This window comes from Cyprinodon variegatus, unplaced genomic scaffold (assembly GCF_000732505.1).
Source record: "Cyprinodon variegatus isolate N-32 unplaced genomic scaffold, C_variegatus-1.0 Scaffold1078, whole genome shotgun sequence".
Lineage (NCBI taxonomy): Eukaryota > Metazoa > Chordata > Actinopteri > Cyprinodontiformes > Cyprinodontidae > Cyprinodon > Cyprinodon variegatus.
This window is the reverse complement of record NW_015151531.1, coordinates 121323-140187: the sequence shown is the minus strand read 5'-3', so window position 1 is coordinate 140187 and position 18865 is coordinate 121323. Positions and strand designations below refer to the sequence as shown.

Here is an 18865-nt window from a genome sequence, read left to right as displayed (position 1 = left end):
ACTGCAAATTAAACATAAGGCTCTATTTAACTTCTTCATTTTATATAAATTGAACCTAAACTATCTATCTATCTATCTATCTATCTATCTATCTATCTATCTATCTATCTATCTATCTATCTATCTATCTATCTATCTATCTAATGTTGTATAAACAAGCTCCCACTTTTCCCTCTCTTTCCTTTCAGTGTGTGATTGCGCGTTCAGCATGAGTAACATCTATGAGTCTGCAGAGGCCACGCTGGGCTTCATTAGTTCTCCATGCCTGACCAAAGTGGAGCTGAGAGTGGCCTGCCGAGGGATCTCAGACCGCGATGCCCTCTCCAAACCAGACCCGTGTGTCGTGCTGAAGATGCAGTCACACGGCCAGTGGTTCGAGGTACGAGATAATGGGGAGGGGTAATAAGAGAGATGCTGCTCCAAGTAAATGAGTCTCCAGCTGCGAAAGGCTATTTCATATTCAGAAAATGATGGTTTAATGGTCAGGGCAGGAGAGGGAATCAGGAGTTTGTCATTCTTTAGTGTTCTTTTATGACACTCATTCAGCATTTATGAAGCATTCTGATTATTAACTGTAGTAGCGATGACTCTGAATTTTTAAAAGTCCAATCTGGATTGTCACTAGGGTTTCAAATGTTGTTATGTCCTGAATAAAGTTGAATTTCATATGTATTTTGGCATCTATTTTTGAAACATTGGTCTTGGATATTGTTACAATGTTTTAAGTCATTTAAGTAAAGTGTACCAGAGGTGGGTGGAAGGAAATGGGATCTGACAGAATTAGTGATGATAAAATATTGCTCAAATATGAGTCAGTTGAATCTTGAACATTTTGTCAATTTGCTGCATTATTTCTACTGATCTGAAATCACTTTTATATAGACACAAGCCATCAGTTCAAGCTGTATTTATTTTATTCCATGTTTAATTTGAGGGAGATATGCTCTATTATTACTTCCCTTTTTTTTATAATTTATCTTATTTATTTTGTTTATCTAAATGCTGAATTAACTTGCTAACACTTTTCATTTATTAATTTTATTCTTTTTCCATGAAGAATTGTATGATTTGTATCCATTAAAACTGCTTCAGTAAAAAAGTTAAATGTTCAAAAATCAGATTTTTGGAAATTCTCTGGAGGTGAAATGAAAGTTAGCTTAGGATCATTTTCTATTCCTGGGAGTAGTGGATTCTGAATTTTTTCTAAAAGGACCAGCAATATGTCCTTAAAGGACATTTTGTTGCAGGAACTTGAAAAAGAAAATAAATGTGTGTGCATATGCAGTTGCACTAATGCATGTTGAAGAAAAAAGATCTATAACTCATCCAATAAAACCTTTCATCCCACACGTGAGATTGATCAACATAGGTCAGCTTTTGGTGCAAATCTTCCTGTTATTTACAGTCAGTAATGCTAAATTTAGACATGAGGCAAGTATGCAATGCATGTTCTTAAAGAAAACACAAAATTAATTTTATGGTAATGTCTGGAACTGTGTCAGCGGGAACTTCACCGACTAAAAAAATAATAGAAAATACAATCCCTAAAAATATTAAGTCAACTTAATCTCACCATACCACCCAAAATATCATAAGCAAACGGGTTGCAGAAAAAAACAAGTCATCCATTGGCACTTAATGATTTTCTAAAAAATGCAGTTGCATTTTTGTTTTTAAAAGTTGAATGTCCCATGTTTCATAAAAAAAACAACAATAAAAAAACATTAATGAAGCAAAACATCCAAGTTCTTCTCACCAACCTAATCATCTAAATCTAAAATGATAAGAACTCTTTATTTGCTCTTATTACAAACTCATTTTCATCAAATCTCTGCAAACATGTTAAAATGCAACCAATTTTTTGATAGCTGTGTGACCGATAGCTTGTTTCACTGAAAGCCTTTAGCATGATGTTAGCCTCTCAGCTGGATAATCCCAGTGTTATTTTTTTGGTAAATGTTGAACTTGTTAGATGCCACTACTTTACCAGTTTTCATACTGCAAAGGCTAAGATATTGCAGCGTATTTTAGCACCAGTTTCACTGCCATTCCCTTCAATTCGTCCTGAGAGTTTTGAAAGTTTCCAACGCTGCAGGAACCTGAATGAAACACACCCAGCTTATTTGTTCACTGGATTGATGTGAAACTCAATAATGGTACTTAGGTATTCTGCATTCAAGCTATCATGCCAGACTCTGGGTGTGATGTGTTGTTTAACTTTTATCTAGTATGAGTTATAGATCCTAATTATCATGCAGCTTAATTTGAAGCCAAACCTTTGTTGCAAGCATTGTGTTAATTGTGTTTATCAATCAAGTGGCTTTTATCAGTTCCAAAGTTTACCTTTTTTTTTTGGTAATGAAAACAATCAGACCTTCAACCCACGCATTCTGTGTTATTTGCCTCTTTCTGAGCTAAAGAGGTCCGAATTAGATGGAGAAAACATCTTCTCTGGGTCGTTTTGGCAGTGGAAATGGATAACTGGTGCTACTCTAAAGTGTTCCACTTCAATTCCAATTATCAGCGTGGCTCACATGCTTTCCCAGGCATTTTAATGGACTTGAAAAAAGACTATCTGAGCATAATTAAAGTCCAAAATTGAGAGAAAGATAAATCCTAATGAATTTTTAAAATAAGCAAATTTCTATCCATTTTCCATATTAATTTAAACATACCATTAAATATGACAAATTTCATCATTTCAATAAATGAGATGCATTTCAGTATATTTCAGTAGAACAGAATGCAAAAAGTAGTTTAAAAATGTAAATAATGCTTTTTACATAAACAGTTTGATAGTATTTGATATATTATTTTACTTATTATCACCTGTATAGAAAACAGGATATTTTTAAGGAGTTGCCCACCATCCACCAAGATGACTCTCATCTTCCTGAATGTAAAGTTGAGAGCCATGTTCAAGGGATATTAACTGCAAGTTGAGTGGAAGGAAAAACTTGCAAAGAAAAGTTGTGCTGGAAGCAAGAATTTGGGGGATTGGTGGAGATTCTTAAAGTGTTGACAACAGAGAACGTCAGTGCTTAAAGAGCCACCACAAAATGATGTAGCAGGGACTTGAGCTAGAACCATTAACCCACTTGCATCGAATCAGAAACACCCATTTAACTCATATTAAATAGGCTAAAGGGTTGGGCTTTTGCCTAGTCTTAGACAGTGTTTATCTCAGAAGATAGCAATTTTTCAAAGATTTATTTGTAATTTGCATGTTGTTAATATTAGATCTTTTTGTTAGATTCCTGTTCTATAGTGACTGATCTGACACACGTGCAAACATACAAACAAAAGTGTTACACGACAAGTCTTTTTCACTTATATTTCGTAAAGCAGCTATTTTTCCACAGAGGCTCAAGATCAAATGCTCAGAAAGTAGTGCAGGGTTAGGCAACTGGATCTCAAGAGAGTCCAAAAAAACTTACTTTGTTCAGCAAAGTGTGGTCTATGTGTTTATCCGTATGAAAAAATGGGAGAATATGTGCATATGTGGGGGTGTGAGATTGGACAATCTCTGCTGATCAGATTTACTTCCTTAATTGGATCATTGTTGGGAAGCAGCTGGGTGTGTTTGTGCGTGTTTAATGTGTTAAAGACTTCTTTTGCTTAAATGAGTTGCCAGTCCATTGAGGTGAGGGTAATAAAAAAACAGCCAACATCTGGTGTATGTACTATATTATTCCACTTTTTTCTTGCCTTTTTGTGCTCATGCTTGAGCCACAGGATTAACAACAAAGACAAGAAAAAGCAGGCGTTTATTTCTGCCTGCATTCGCGATCTTTTGTTGTCAACACTGTGACGGCCTTTAATTTGGCACTCTGATCCCTTCTGTGTCAGGCAGTCAGAGAGAAGAAAATCTGAGATCAATGCTACAGCTCCAGTCAGATTTCTGTGTAGTCAAACAGCTAGTGGGATTTTTTTAAAGCATCAAGAAAAATCAATGTTTGCAGTCCTCAAGTTGATAAGTGTAAACAATGTGGTAATGGCTATTTGTGGTAATTGCTGCAGTACTGAAAAGTCTTCAAAAGTTCACAATCGATGCAGAGAAGCAGTGTGCCGGATGTTCAGTGAGAGTTTCATGTGTCAGCCCACTTTGATATTAATATAAAAAAAGTTTATTTAAAGGGACTCTGGCAATGATAAACAACACAGAAGGGGCAAAAATTACAACTTTTATCTAATTTAATGAAAAATAATAAACGTATTAACATAAATAGGAGGATAAACGATATTTAGATACTCTCACTCTTATTTAAAAATAAAGATTTCAATAGGATATAGATCTGGACTTTAACCAGGACATTCTAATCCATTGATCTGAAGTGATCTGTTAAAGAAACATTTTTCCCCACCCTAATTGCTACCACAGATACTTTTCACCTTGGGGGTGTTGCATTCAGTGGGGTGCACACAGTTATATTCTGCACATAGTTAGGCACTAAGGCCAAAAGGTTTATGTGCGATGTGTGGATTACAGGTGATGATATTTGAACAGAATTACTCTTTTTCAACTATGTCAAGAATATCTATCTGGATGTCTTGAGTCTTTTAGAAAACAGGAGTAACGCAATATTCTATTATGTAGTTCAATATAGCTGGTTCTGTTTTTTTATTGATATTTAATTAAATCATTTTGAATTGAAAAACCTTCCTGGATGGGAAGCGAAATGTCTTTAAACTTGGAAACAAAGTCCAGTGGATTGTTTTTAACTTTTTTTTTTTGAGGATTATGACCTGGATGACTCAGAATCTTCACCAGCATTTAATCAAATGAATAAAGAGTTACATAAATTTGACTTGCATCCACATGCATCCTTTATAACTATAGTTAAATGTAACACACATCTGACAGAAAATGACAACTTATTTAAATTTAAGTTAGGTGGAACCACTTTAAAGGAAATCGTTTTTTCAGTGGTTTAGTATTTCTTGTATTTAAGGTTTCCCAAACATGACCAGCGTTGTCCGCTTAATCAACAATCTCATCCAAGGTGATATCTATTGTTTCTAAGATGTATATAATTTTCTGAGGTTTTTGTATACTCAAAAGAACAAGTGTTCATTTTTATTCCAAAGTAGCATATGAAATGAAAGCCAGATTTCTTTATATTTTCTTGCCAATCATTTCTGTCTTAGAAAAGGCAGCCAATCAAATGCTTAAGTCTGACACATGTAAATACGTGTTTGCAGGTGGACCGTACAGAAGTGATCCGCAGCAGCAGTGGTCCGGTCTTCTCTAAGGTCTTTCTGGTAGATTACTACTTCGAGGAGGTCCAGAGGCTACGATTTGAGCTGCTCGACATCAGCTCTGGCAACAATGGCCTCCGTGACGCAGACTTCCTGGGAGCCATGGAGTGCACCTTGGGACAGGTTAGCTTGCTTTCTGATTGGACAGTAGATTTGAATCATAATTTAGGGAAACAACTTACTTTTGCTCCTATTGCCAATCCAAGCTGTATACTTTTCCCTCAACTTACTGCCATTTGTCATGTGACATAAACTGCTGTATCTTAAGTTTTATGTTTCAGTTTATGACTTGTTGTGATTATAGATTATAATAACTATAATTATTAATAATCATAAATACCGAAATATCATTCAATATGACACCAGGAAGTATTTCAACTTCTTTGATATTTCCTCCATTTGTTCCCTTAATCATTTACTCTGAGACCAATTTGAGTACAGTTCTCTTAAAAAAAACAACAACCAAAGACTACAGAAAAAAAAAAAAACAGCTGTGAAAACATGTTTTCAGCTAATTTGACGCTGAAGTTCACCACACATCTATTTATGGTTAGGCATCTTACAGTTTTAATAGGAGCAAAAACTGATCAACAAAGAAAATGAATTAGTAGTATTTAATGTGCTTAATAACACTTTGGTCTTCATTACTTGGATATTAAACATTTACTTGAATCTTCTTCAGACATGGCTGCTAAACTTCAATAATGGGAAAAAGGGTACTGGTCAAAGTGCTGACAAAGAAGAGAGGCATCCACAAGATCTAACATTCCTAATGAAGTACTTTAATATGAAAGACCCCCACTCGTCTTAATAACCACATGGCAGCCTGCTTGAAATTTGCCCAGAGATCTGTGGAATTTGAACAAACTCACTCTTATGAAGTTGACAGCTCTGCAGTACTTTGACCACACTTACTCCATTTTATGCATGATTTATAAGCATTGCTATGCTATTTACTTTCCATCTCCACCACATTATACAGCTTGAATATAGAACATGGTGTTTGGTAGGTCGTCCCTATAAGAGAATTGGGGCATGTTTATATGGCTTAAATCTGCTTAGCTTAGATGACCTCACCTGAGCTGATTGTTTCAATTCTATATGATTAAAGCAACGCGTATTAGATTAAGATTACATGCTGTCAGTTTTAAAGTTCTTTGCAGGTTAGTATTTTGTACTGTAAAATGCAGTCTTTATTTAGCTAATTATGCTTAGTTTTGCTACTAGTATCTGCATCCAGACTTTCAGGGTCCTTGGTTTTCTATTTACATAGAGCTTTAAAAAGCTCCTCCAGACTATTTTCTGAGCATTTATATGTGCATATGCTAATCTGTGCAGTCTCACCCGCTGATAGCTGCAATCAATATTTAAAGATTCTCTTCATTTAGTCCAATCACTCAGCATCCGGGGCCATTTAAAGAGAAAACGTTCATTGCTTCGATGCTCATTAAGGAGATGAGTCGGTTCGTTTTTTTTTTCAGGGAGCAGACCCCTAGTGTTGTATTGACTATAAGGAAATAACAGGAAGGGGAGGAATGCATTTGCTTTTATGTTTGCTGGTTAAAGATGTTATCAGCAATGTAAAGCTGGTGGATTTACAATCGTTGGTAGACATACGATATTAGCCTCATAGGAGGAGGGGGAGGATTTATAATGCCAGATAGGTCCAGCTTGATAGGATAACACTGTGCAATATCTTGCTTTTTATCAAGGGTTTTGTTATAAAATGACTGAGTTGTGTAGTGGGATATTAGTAGGAACTTGCTGGTCTGCTCATAAAATGTGAGAGACAACATTACGCATGGGTTTAATGCTATAATTTATCACTGTGAATGTATGAAAGCTGTTTAAGAAATACATTCTGGGGTTGAAATTGTTACATGAACCCAGCTCTAAGTGCTATTTATCAGTGAGCATACAGTAGTTTGTTGTTAATGCCAAAAATATGTTGGAGATAGCAGTTAAAGAGAAAAACATTCACTGTTTTGGTGCCAACTTTTCCTCTTTTTTTCTTTACAAAGTTTTCCTACAAAAGTATTTGTATTGCCTGAACTTTTTTTTTGCAGCTATAACCTCAAACTGACAAGGCTCAGAATAGAGGACCCAGAATCCAACAGACAGGCTGATTTCTAAAAAGCATTTATTAAAAATAAAGGATCTGCAGGGACCTGTAAGGCAGAAACATCTGCAGAGGGAAAACTCAAGTTAGTGGCCCAGTATATCTGGCAGAGGATGATTACAAACCTGTGAGTAAGTAACCTGGTCTTAAAGTTCAGTCCGTGCCCAGAGGAAGAGGTGGATTCCAGCCAAATGGCTGCCAACACCACACAGTGAACGCTGCCCAGAGAGTTCCGGATGCTGAAGCCTTGCAGACTGCAGAACTGGATGACGAACAGATCAAAGCAGGCGAAGGAAGGCAGGACTTTCCAGAAGGTAAAAACCAAAGTCGGTGTTGAAGAGGTTCACAGGAATCCGAGCCAGAAGATCAAAGATACGAAGAGGTAGCTAAGGGAAATTCAGGTTGAAGTCAGGAATGAGATCCAGGTTCAGTCCACAAGTAGAATCTGAAGACAGGCCAGCCAAACAGATCACAACAGGCAGGCTCACAGGTCTGAAGGCAGAACGGGTCAGGGTCAGGCAATCAGAACACAAACAGGTACGCTAGAGAACACACTAGAGATTATTGGAGAACACAGTCTCCAATAATCTGGCACATATGACTGGAAGCAGGCAGGTTAAATAGATACTAAGGAAGGTGACACATATAAATGGTGATGAGAAACTCGGCGGAGCTAGATAGCTGAATGGAATGAACCATAAAGCCAGTCATCAGCATCAAGACCATGACACAAACTAAAGTATATTTTGTTGGATGTAATGCTACTGGCAGACACAAAAGGATGCTTAATAAAAACGTTTTGTAATAAAGGAAAGAAAACCTTCCTTTTAGAGTGTAAAACTCCAAAAAGTGTGGAGAACATGTAAATTATTTCCTCCTTTACTACCCCAATTAAAATCACATACAATCAACTGCTTTTGGAAGTGGTCTTGTTTGAAAAAAAGAGAATATACCTGCATACTGTTTATTTCCATAACCTGAGTTTCTGTTACTTTTGGTTTCAGATCGTCTCACAGAGGAAACTGACCAAAGCTCTACTCAAGCAAGGAAACACTACTGGAAAGTCCTCAATAATGGTAAAACGTCACTTCAGAAGCCAGCTCCACCTCAGCTCAAAGCACCTACATGCACACAAATTCCAATCACAACGTTGTGCACCTAGGAGCTCTGATAATTAATTTGATGATGCCCCCTCCCCGCTTCGCATTATTCCTCATTTCCATCTAATTTCCATCACCTCTTTCTTATGCCTCTCGTCCGTCTCCCTCTCCTACACCCTTACCCCGCCCTCCCCACCTCCCTCTGTATAGGTGACAGCAGAGGAGTTGTCGGGGAATGACGATTACGTTGAACTCTCTTTCAGCGCTCGGAAGCTTGATGACAAGGTTTGTGCTGTTGTTTGCTTTAGATATTTTGGGAATGAGTGATTTATGTACATTTGTAGTTTAAGGCCGGTGAGGTTTGATGACGAGGCGACTCATGAGATAGGTGGGCACCACCCTGCTAGAATAAACCTCCTTTATCTCCCCAACTCAAACACACACACACACACAGAACTAGATTAATTTTTGGCTTTCCTTCACACCCCCGTGCATGTCCTCACCCACAGCCACGCATGACTAATTCAAACAAGTTGTGCCCAAGAGGAATGATGGAGTACAAGCAAGGGAGGGGTGGATAAATTGGAGAGGACAGGAGAGGGATGGCCTGTTGAAACAAAAAGAAAGCAGGGATAGGAGGTGAAATGATGGCTCTGATAGTGTATGAATGATTTATGCCTATGATCAAAGTGATTTTTTTTCTTCCCTTTTCTCTGTGAAGGATTTCTTCAGTAAGTCAGACCCTTTTCTGGAAATTTTCAGAGTGAATGACGATGGGACTGAGTCGCTTGTACATCGAACTGAGGTGATTGAAGAATATCCACACACATTCATACATCCTGAACTTTTTCTACATTTTGCCACCTTACAACCTCTAACATCAATACCCCTTTAACTATGCCACCTCTTGTTTTATCCAGTGGAACAAACTGCTCTGAGATTTCATTCCCTCTCTTTGTAATATGTTCTTAGTATAGATAAAGACATTCTGTGAATGCCTTAGCGGTTTGCTAGAATAATCTTCAACACCATGGCTGTCCAGGAGAAGCAGTAATTAGAGATGCAACCAAGAGTGTCATTGCTTACTTTGCAGGGGCTGCTGAGATCATCAGCTCTAGTCAGAGAAGTTGTTTAAATCTGGTCTACATCAAAGGCTAAAAGGAATAAACAAAAGAAAGCCAAAATAATTTGCAATGACTCAGAACAGAGGACCCAGTATCCATGGTAAGTCAGACAGTGGGATTATTAAAAAAAAAGCCTTTATTTAAATACTGGTGGACTGCAAATCTGCAGCAGCTAGTGTGTCTGAGGTAGGAACCTTTGAAGGAGAGAAACACATGTTTGTGACCAAGTAAATCAAATGGAGGAAGATTATGGATGCGAAGCACTTACCTGGTTGAACAGTTCAGTGCATGCCCAGAGAACAAGAAGGATCCATTCCGGTGGACTGCCAACAAAATGCGGCTGTCCTGAGCGTCCAGACACTGCAGCCCCGGAGAACAAGCAGGAATCAGAAGCCCGGTCAGGCAAACTGTTCAGACAGGAACAGGCAGGCTCAGTGGTTGAGAGGCAGAACAGGTCAGTATCAGGAAATCAGAAACACTCAGGTTTGCTAAAAACACTTTCACCACTTGCTAGAGAGAACAAGAGTAATCAGATCCTAATGACTGTATGCAAGCAGCTTAAATAGAGGCAGGAGCAGGTGGATCAGATGAGCAGTGATTAAAAGCCAGGAAGAGTTATAAAGTTGAATGGAAAGAGTAATTAAGCCAGTCATCAGTGCCAAGATCATGACAGAATCCCTGTAAGTGATGCAGAAATGTAGAAACCGAACTTGTTTGCCTACATGCCAATACAGTAAGTAGTGGAAACCTGGCTCTGCACATCACCCTCAGCTCATTGCCATGAGACATGGTGGGAGAAATGTTATGTGGCAGGGAGGCTTTTCTTTAGCATAACAAGAAAGCTGGTTGTACCTAATGTGAAAATCGATGAAGCTGAATACTGAGAAATTCGAAGAGCTTTTAGAACACAGGTATCAAACTCCAGTCCTCAAGAGCTGATGTCCTGTAACTTTTAGTTCTGTCTCTGCTTTAACACATCTAAATAAAAAACAATTAGGTCATTACTAGAACTCTGGAGAAATTACCTAAAAGCTACAGGAGAGTGGCCAGTGAAAACAAGAGTTTGACACCCCTGTTTTAGAAGGTGGAAATGCACTGAGACGGGAGATCATCCAGGTCATTGATTCTCAACACAGAAGCAGAGCTATGATGGAAAATGAATGGATCAAAATATGAGAAAATGTTGAACAGTCTACTTTCTTCAGTTTTCCAGTCAACTGTTATAGATCTACTTAAATGTATTCATTTAATTATGTGTCATTCACAGACAGTGATGAACAACCTGAGCCCTGTTTGGAAATCCTTTAAAGTTTCCTTGAACACTCTTTGCAGTGGTGACCATGACAGAGAGCTAAAGGTGAGTTTGAACACAAAGGTTAAAGCAGAGATAAAATGATAGAAGCCAACTTTTATTGAATTTTAAATACAACCTGCCACACTCTATGTGGAAAACCTTGAACACAGCTTTTTTTTCACAATTCAATTCATTTAGTAACACACAAAGCTTGTTTAGAGGAGCAAGGCCGAACCACACCTGCATGCCTACTGAAGTTTTTTTCAACTATCAATTTCTTTTCTTGCTTTTTTTTTCTCTAATCCTTAAGAAACATGTCATGTAAAATCTACTGCTTCCTTAAAAAGGCTTCAAACCTTAATTAGATATTTCAGGCCATGGCTTGTTCAAGTAATACAAAACTCCAAGCTTAATAAGTACACTCGCTCCTAATAGCCTGTGCTGACAATCAGCCGTGCATAGGTTATTTATTCTCTCGGAAATCAGGAAACTATGCAAGCTGATTGCAAATAAATGTAAGAGAGACTGTTCTAGGTTGTTCTGTTTTCCAAGTATGCAATATAATCAAACAATTCCAATCAACATAAATATGGGAAGTCACATTTACAAGATCAAGGTAACTTTTGAAGTTGTGTACTTCAAACTAAGGGATCGTGGGCTGCATTGACCTCTAACATTATTGTGCACGCTCATTTCACAATGGTTAAAAATTAATTCATCTTCATACTTCATTTCAAACATACCCATCGTCTTCTGCTCATCTGGAATCGGATCGTAGTGACAGCAGTCTCAGCTGAGACTTCCAGACTTTTCTGTCCCTAGACACCTCCTCAAGCTTTTCTGGGGGAAGTCCGAGGTGTTCCAGGGCCAGCTGGGACATAAAGTCCCTCCAGTGTGTCCTGGGCCTTCCCCTGGGCCTCCTCCACATGGGATGTGCCTGGAACACCTCTTTAGGGAGGTCATGTCAAACATTCGTAACTAATGTTTTTAATTAAAAGCGCAACTCCAGTGACAAGTTTTTTTTTCACCATTTTCTCAAAAAATTTAATTACTAAAGGTCATGAAGTCCTCCTTTCCTTAAAAAAAAAATCATTATTTCATCATGTGCTTTTATTCAAACAAAGCTTCTTTGGTTTGTTTTCCCCTATTTGACCCTATTTGAATAGCTCCAAATTTAAAAACAAAACAAAAACCCTTTTAAAGTGTTTTTCTTCATTTCACTTCTTTTCTTTTACCCTTCATTCAAAAAAGCTAAATGTTAAAGTTATCACTGAAAAGTGTTCAATTTTTATCAGTATAAATATGCTACAATACCAGTTCCAATTGTGAGATTTCTTTTAAAACCCTGGCTCTATTTCAAATTGTCACCTCAAAAGATAAAATCTTGGCCTATTTTTGCCTGTGCTGCTTTCATATATCTCTGCTCTGCAGCATGTAACTTAGAGCCTGCCTGTAACAGATAATGCACAATTACAAAATAATTGGAATGCAGAACTTGATATGTTTCATTTTCTGATATTTAAAGTGTAAAACTCCAGTTTAGGTATTTAAGATTAAAGAAAGGAGAAATGCATAGATTCTACATAGCAAGTACTTATAGAGAGATACATGCTACCTGTTTTGTAAAAGCATTGCCTAATATGGTCAGCAAAAAAGACCAGAATCTATACCCTTTCTGCAATATGTGTTCCCTAAACTCATCTTATAGGCAATAGGTTAGTTTTTTTTTTTATTAAGACAAAAAGAGAAACTTATTTTTCTTATTCTATGCTTGCATCTTCTTCACCTAGCAATTATACATGCCATATGTGCTGTTGCAATTTGTTACTGACTTTAAGACCTACTAAATGAATCCACTTTGCCCTCCTCGAAACATTGGGTGGACTGAACCAATTTTTCTCTATTATTAACTGCAACTGCGTGCAATCTTTGTTGATTGTCCATAATACAACTACTACCTACATGTATTTTTATACAGATATATATTGCTTTTATTTGGGATTTTATTAGGATAGGATTACGTGTACTAAAACTGAAAATCCTTAATGCATTAGATCAGTTTTCAATCCTTGTTTTCCAACATATCACTGGTTAACCTATGTAATGCTGTGTGCTTGGAGAAAATTCACAGATAATATAGGACTGTGTCATGATTAAAGCCCAAGCTATGTGTGAAAGTAAAGTGGGAAGTCAGAGAATGCAAAGTTTTAGTGCAAGCTTTGGATTCAGATTCATTAAAAGTTACCAAACATTCCCTGTCTGCAGCTTCTCAAAGACTGTGCATACATACTGCAGTGGAAGCATTTCACAGCTCTACTGATGGCATATGGGAGGGACACATGCTGAAAAGAAACTATCATGCTGGCGGTTTGTGACGCCTTTTAATAGACTGCACAAACAGTTCAAATGCTTTAAAAGATAATATACACTCACTGCCAGTTTATTAGGTAGACGTGAGCAACTGTTCGGTAACAAACATTTCTAATCAGCCGATCACATGGCAGCAACTCAATGCATTTAGGCATGTTGACAGTCAAGACGGTCTACTACAGTTCAAACCAAGCATCATGGGGAAGAAAGGTGATTAAGAGATTTTGGGATGGATGTTGGTGGCGGAAGGGCTGGTTTGGGAATTTTAGAAACTGCTAATCTACTGGGATTTTCACCCACAAACATCCCTTGGGTTTAAAGAGAATGGTCTTAAAAAGAGAACATTTCCAGTGAGCGGCAGGTCTGTGGGTGAAATTAACTTATGGATGCCAGAGGAGAATGACAGACTGGCCCAAGATGATAGAAAGGCAACAGTAAAACAAATATCCACCTTGAGATGGATGGGCTATAGCAGCAGAAGTCCACATTGGGTGACCCTCTTGTCAGCTAAGAACAGGAAACTGAGGCTATAATTTGCACAGGTTCACCAATATAGGAGAGCAAAATATTGGAAAAAACATTGCCTGGTCTAATGAGTCTTGATTTCTGCTGCAACATTCAGCTGGTTAAGAAATTGGTATCAACATGAAAGCATAGATCCATCCTGCCTTGTATCAACGGTTCACGCTGCTGGTGGTGTGATGGTGTGGGGAATTTTTCTGGGGCACTACGGGCATCTTGGTACATACTGAGTGTCGTGTTAACTCCAAAGCCTACACGATTGTTATTGCTGAGCATGTTCATCCCTTTATAGCCACAGTGTACCCATCTACTGATGGCTTCTTCCACCAGGATAACACGCCATGTTGTAAACCATATTTCTTTATTGAACCTGAAAATAACTTCATCATACTCAAATGGCCACCACAGTCACCACATCTCAATCCAATAGAGTGAATGACTATGGCAGTTCTGAGGGCAAAAGGTGGTCCAACCCGGTACAGCAGGGTGTACCCATTGTAAGAAAGTAGCTGGGGAGTGTAGGGTTAGCCTGGCCCTCTTGCAGAGGAACCTTGTTTCATCCACCTTTGTCTGTGGTCTCGTTCTTTCAGTAATGGCCATCTCTCTTGGGTGTATTTATGGGTTCGGAAGCAAACAGTTCCGAACTAGGTTTCGGAACTAGGCACTAGGTTCTTGTTTTCCTTTGCTTGATGCAAATGCTAATCACCAACTTAAAGGAAGCGGCCTATTTTTCCTTTCCATTTTCACAGCTACTTTAAATTTGTTCAGTACTTCAGAATTGTTAATCATAAGAGCTAGAAGCTGTTTACAGCAAATAAAAGTTATCCAAGCAAAATACTAAAGAAGCTTAAAAGGTTTTCAACTTTGTTTACAAGCTGTCATACTTGCCAAAAAGTCTTACTAAGTATCTAAGCTTTTGTCTATGTCTATGTATTAAGATTGTAAAAAGTAATTGAAGAAATATTCTTAAGCCATTTTGTTATTCAGCATCACCATAAACCATTTAAACAAAGGTGACAAAGCCTATGTAAACCAGTATAATAGAAAATTATTCAAATAAAAAAGCAGCTCTTTTTACTATCTCTCTAGACCTATGAGCTTAGTTTGGGTCAAGTGCCTTATGAAGCATCTGTGGTATTTAAAAGGCTCAGTGGTCAGTTAAACACTCACCTTCCCTTGCCCCCTCTTCTGTGTATGTGTGCAAGGCTGCACATCAGCTGTGAACATTTATTCTTCTTATGAATAAACATGAAGTTGTTCATTAATTATTCAAAGCCTTCTTAACTCTGTGTGGCTCCTGACAGCAGGAGAAAGGGCTTGCACACACAGGGACGCACATGAACGCCATCGGCCATGATGTCCTGGGCTACCTGTTTGAAGCATCAGAGTCAGAGTTAGAAATGGCACGGCGTAGATTTCCATTCAGTCCAAGACTTTCCTTTCACTGAGGTCCTTAACTGACCAATGCATAAATGCATAACCCTCCTCCGCTGAGTCTGGCTGTCTCTTCCTTTGTACTTCTCCTTGCTGGTTTCTTCACCTCCCTACTCTTCCTTTCCCCCCACCCCTCTCATTGGCCTCTTGCTCTCACCAACAGTTAGTATTCAGTGAATGGAACAGGGCTTCTTCATTTTTTCATTAGTGCCTTGCACAGCCTTTCAGTTTCTTGAAGTGGAAGCGAGGCTGCAAAGGCAGACACTCCCTCTCCTCCCACACAGAAATTATTGGCAAGAAGAGAACAAATTATGAGACACACACACAAAGACAAAAAAAGGAACATGTACACTTCAGGTGCAGGCTCTTTGCAGCTTAAGTGGAAGACAGGAAATAAGAGGATTATTGCTGGTCTTTGTTTTTAATCATAGCTGTTGGACTGGTTCAGATTGCTTGTGGCGGGTTTGACCTAAAGAGGGTCAAAGGATTTACAGCAAATTAGCCCACTACAGCTGAACCGACACAATGCTGGCCTGGTTATAAGTGTTAAATCATAAATCCAATCTCTTTGATGTTATTGAACACAGTACATCAAAGGAAATGCCCTTATAACAACACCTACTGGACACTGTTCACCATGCCACTGTCAGCTTTGACCCTAGTTTGCCTTTAGAGATGTTTTAATTCTCAATACCGAGAAGATTGATAAGATTTGAGCGATGCTACATGACAAGAAATCAATCCTTTTTTCTACTTATAAAGGGATGGACATGAGCAGCAACAACATTTCGGTGGGCTTTGGTATTTGAACAATAACTGGTCGAGGAGACTAAAGTGTTCTCCACATAATCTTTACACCATCAAAAGTCTAAATTATTCATAAGGTAGGACTGATCTACACTTTCATGATGTTTACAGCCAAGTTCTGACGCTATTTTGGATCCTGTATGAATTTTGAACGAGGTAACACCTTTCATCATCTTTTATTATCGAACTTTGTTGGAAAGCACAGAAAATGTAGTCTTAGTTACCTGTTTTATCTGACAGCAGTGGCTCCTATCATGATCTTCTGTTGCTGTAGTCTCATAAAGGTAGATCTTCATTGCATATAGAAACAATCTTCTAAATACCATGGTTCCAGTAAGTGGTTATAAGAGTTATCTTACCTTTATCGTCAGCCCATTTTACAACTTTCTCCTAACATTAATAAGGTATTTTTTGGCATAAGAGCAGCCTATTGGAAAAAATCGTTCTTTTTGAATATTATCTGTACAATCTAGAGATGGTTTTAAGTGAATATCCCAGCAGATCAGCAGTTTCTGATTAATTTGATGAATGATCATCCCATCCATAGCTTATCTAAGCATCAGTGCAGGGAGGCTTTTGCCCATCTCTTGCAGGTTTTGGGCATTAGAAATTCCCTTTAAATAAGCAATTTAACATGAATATTGTAAACAGATTGAATAAATAAAACACAATTCTAGTCATATTGCTCAAGCATTCACACGCTTGCACTCACTATGGCCCATTCATTGACACCAATAGTAACTTATTGTAAGGGTCACATATTTACAAGTAGAAACATCACAGCTAGAACTGAACCAACAGCTTTTGTATTGTAAGATCATCTTCTATCCCTTTTGTCTGTTCGATGGAGCCACAAAAGTATCTGTATTTAATACAACTGCCTGTGTGTATGAATATATAAATGCCTTTTGTCATATTTTGAAATAATCCGATTATTTCTTTGTGAGCTGTTGAAGCTTTGGCCTCTGACCCTTTTTTGATTGTAGTCATTTATATTGTGAAATAGCTCCTCTGAGGGAGAAAAACTATTATGTTTACACTCTGACACTCATAAAGCTGTCTCTTAAGCCTCTCAGCACCCTTAGATTAATATTTCACTGCTCTATGGCCCCCCCACCAACACCACCCTATCAATCATTCAGCATGGCATTTCTTTGCAGGTCTGTTGATGCATCTGTACGCGTTCAGGTAGGGGATCTTACCATGTGTGCCTGTGTGTGTTTCTCTTTCCGACTTAGTCTACAGTTTGGGACTGGGACTCCAATGGCAAACATGACTTTATTGGAGAGTTTCAGACCACTTTTAAGGAGATGATGAGGGCAGAGCAGGAGGGCAAACAGGTAAGAAAATGCACATTCCAAATTAAAGCCGTGGCTCATATGTGCTCTGCATGTAATTAGGCACACAGCTTCCTCTGTGCTCCTTAAGCACCACATTAAAATACCTTCTTGTGTAACAATATTCTGAAAGTGCCTTGAAACACCCTCGTGTGCAAAGCACCGACAGCCACAGCCTTCTTGTGTTTTTTCAGATCCAGTGGGAATGCATTAATCCTAAATATCAGATGAAGAAAAAGAATTACAGAAACTCTGGTACTGTAATACTCAACCACTGCAAGGTAATAAACTCAGCATCATCCTGATGTCTCTAGAGTTTGTCTCTAGTTTTTTGTGTGCCTTTCTGCCATTGTTATTATTTTTTTAATTTTGTTGATAAATTGTTATATGTCTAAAATGTCATGTATTTCATAGCTGAAGGTTTGCCAACATTATCACGTTACCTTATAAAATTAAATTTTTCCCAATTTCTTACTTTACAACCACAAGCGTTAATTAGGATGTTATGCGATAAACACAAACTAATATTACACAAAGAAATGGAAGAAAACTGATGCTTGGCTTTGAAATGCTCTTCACAATCCAAATCTGAATGGTTTGGACTTTTATTTGTTTTCCTCTGATATGCCTAAACAAAACCCAATGCTACCAACTGCCTTATATATAAATAGTAAATAGGGCCCAACTGCATATAATTTAGTATCTGTAGAGCACAGTAGAGAATAAAGTGAATCATGGAACCAAGGAAAACATCAGAGAGTTAACAGTATAGCACAGCAAGAAATCTACCAAGACATGGCTGCCCACCTAACACTTAGGCTTTGGCAAGGATGGCTTTTGAGAGGATAAGGAACCAAGAGGCATACTATACCAGTTCAAAAGCTACATAGATCTATAGCTTATAGTCATCCACTCCACAAATACAGAATTCATGAAGAATGGCAAGAAGAAGGTCATTCTTGAAAATAAGTCATATTACAAAATGTTGCTGTTTCTTACTACAAGACATGAATGGGGCATTATGTACATATGAATTCACCTGTGTCGTGATTTTTCTAAGGCTTGGACCCACATGCAGCAAAGCCAAACAGAGAGACACAGTATAAAAGTTCAACGGGTTTTATTGAAGAGCATATGAGTTTGGTGCAGAGTTCCTCCGAACTCTGCTCAGCCGGAAACTGGAAGACGAGGGGAAGACAGATTGTTAGATTCAGGCTCAGTGGGAAATTGGAGCTGTTAATCTTGAAGGAGAGGATTTGATGCAACTCCTGTTTCCAGGGAAGAAGAGACACGTAGACTCCTGTCTGTGTGTTGGTCTTCCAGAGTTTGTTTGATTCGGTGGAGGGCGGAACAGGGTTTACCCAGAGCTCGGACGGAGTGGAATTATGCAGCCCGCTGGTTGAATGGGTCATGGTGAAGATGACTTCCTTACTCAGAGAGTGATCTCAGCGTGCTCAAAGGTGGCTGGATCCAAACCTCCTGTTTGGAATCCGTCGCTC

The 18865-nt window shown here is 38.3% G+C and overlaps 1 protein-coding gene across 1 annotated transcript in view; it reads left to right on the top strand.

The window, feature by feature from the left end:
* The window catches only part of LOC107101294 (copine-4), a 47164-nt gene that overhangs the window by 6561 nt on the left and 21738 nt on the right, over window positions 1-18865 (top strand). Inside the window, exons 2-9 of the mRNA XM_015400156.1 lie at window positions 189-379; window positions 5203-5382; window positions 8383-8454; window positions 8689-8763; window positions 9200-9283; window positions 10870-10959; window positions 17268-17369; window positions 17561-17647. Coding sequence (XP_015255642.1) covers window positions 209-379; window positions 5203-5382; window positions 8383-8454; window positions 8689-8763; window positions 9200-9283; window positions 10870-10959; window positions 17268-17369; window positions 17561-17647 — 861 coding nt within the window. The 5' untranslated portion in view covers window positions 189-208. The remainder of the gene's footprint in view (window positions 1-188; window positions 380-5202; window positions 5383-8382; window positions 8455-8688; window positions 8764-9199; window positions 9284-10869; window positions 10960-17267; window positions 17370-17560; window positions 17648-18865) is intronic.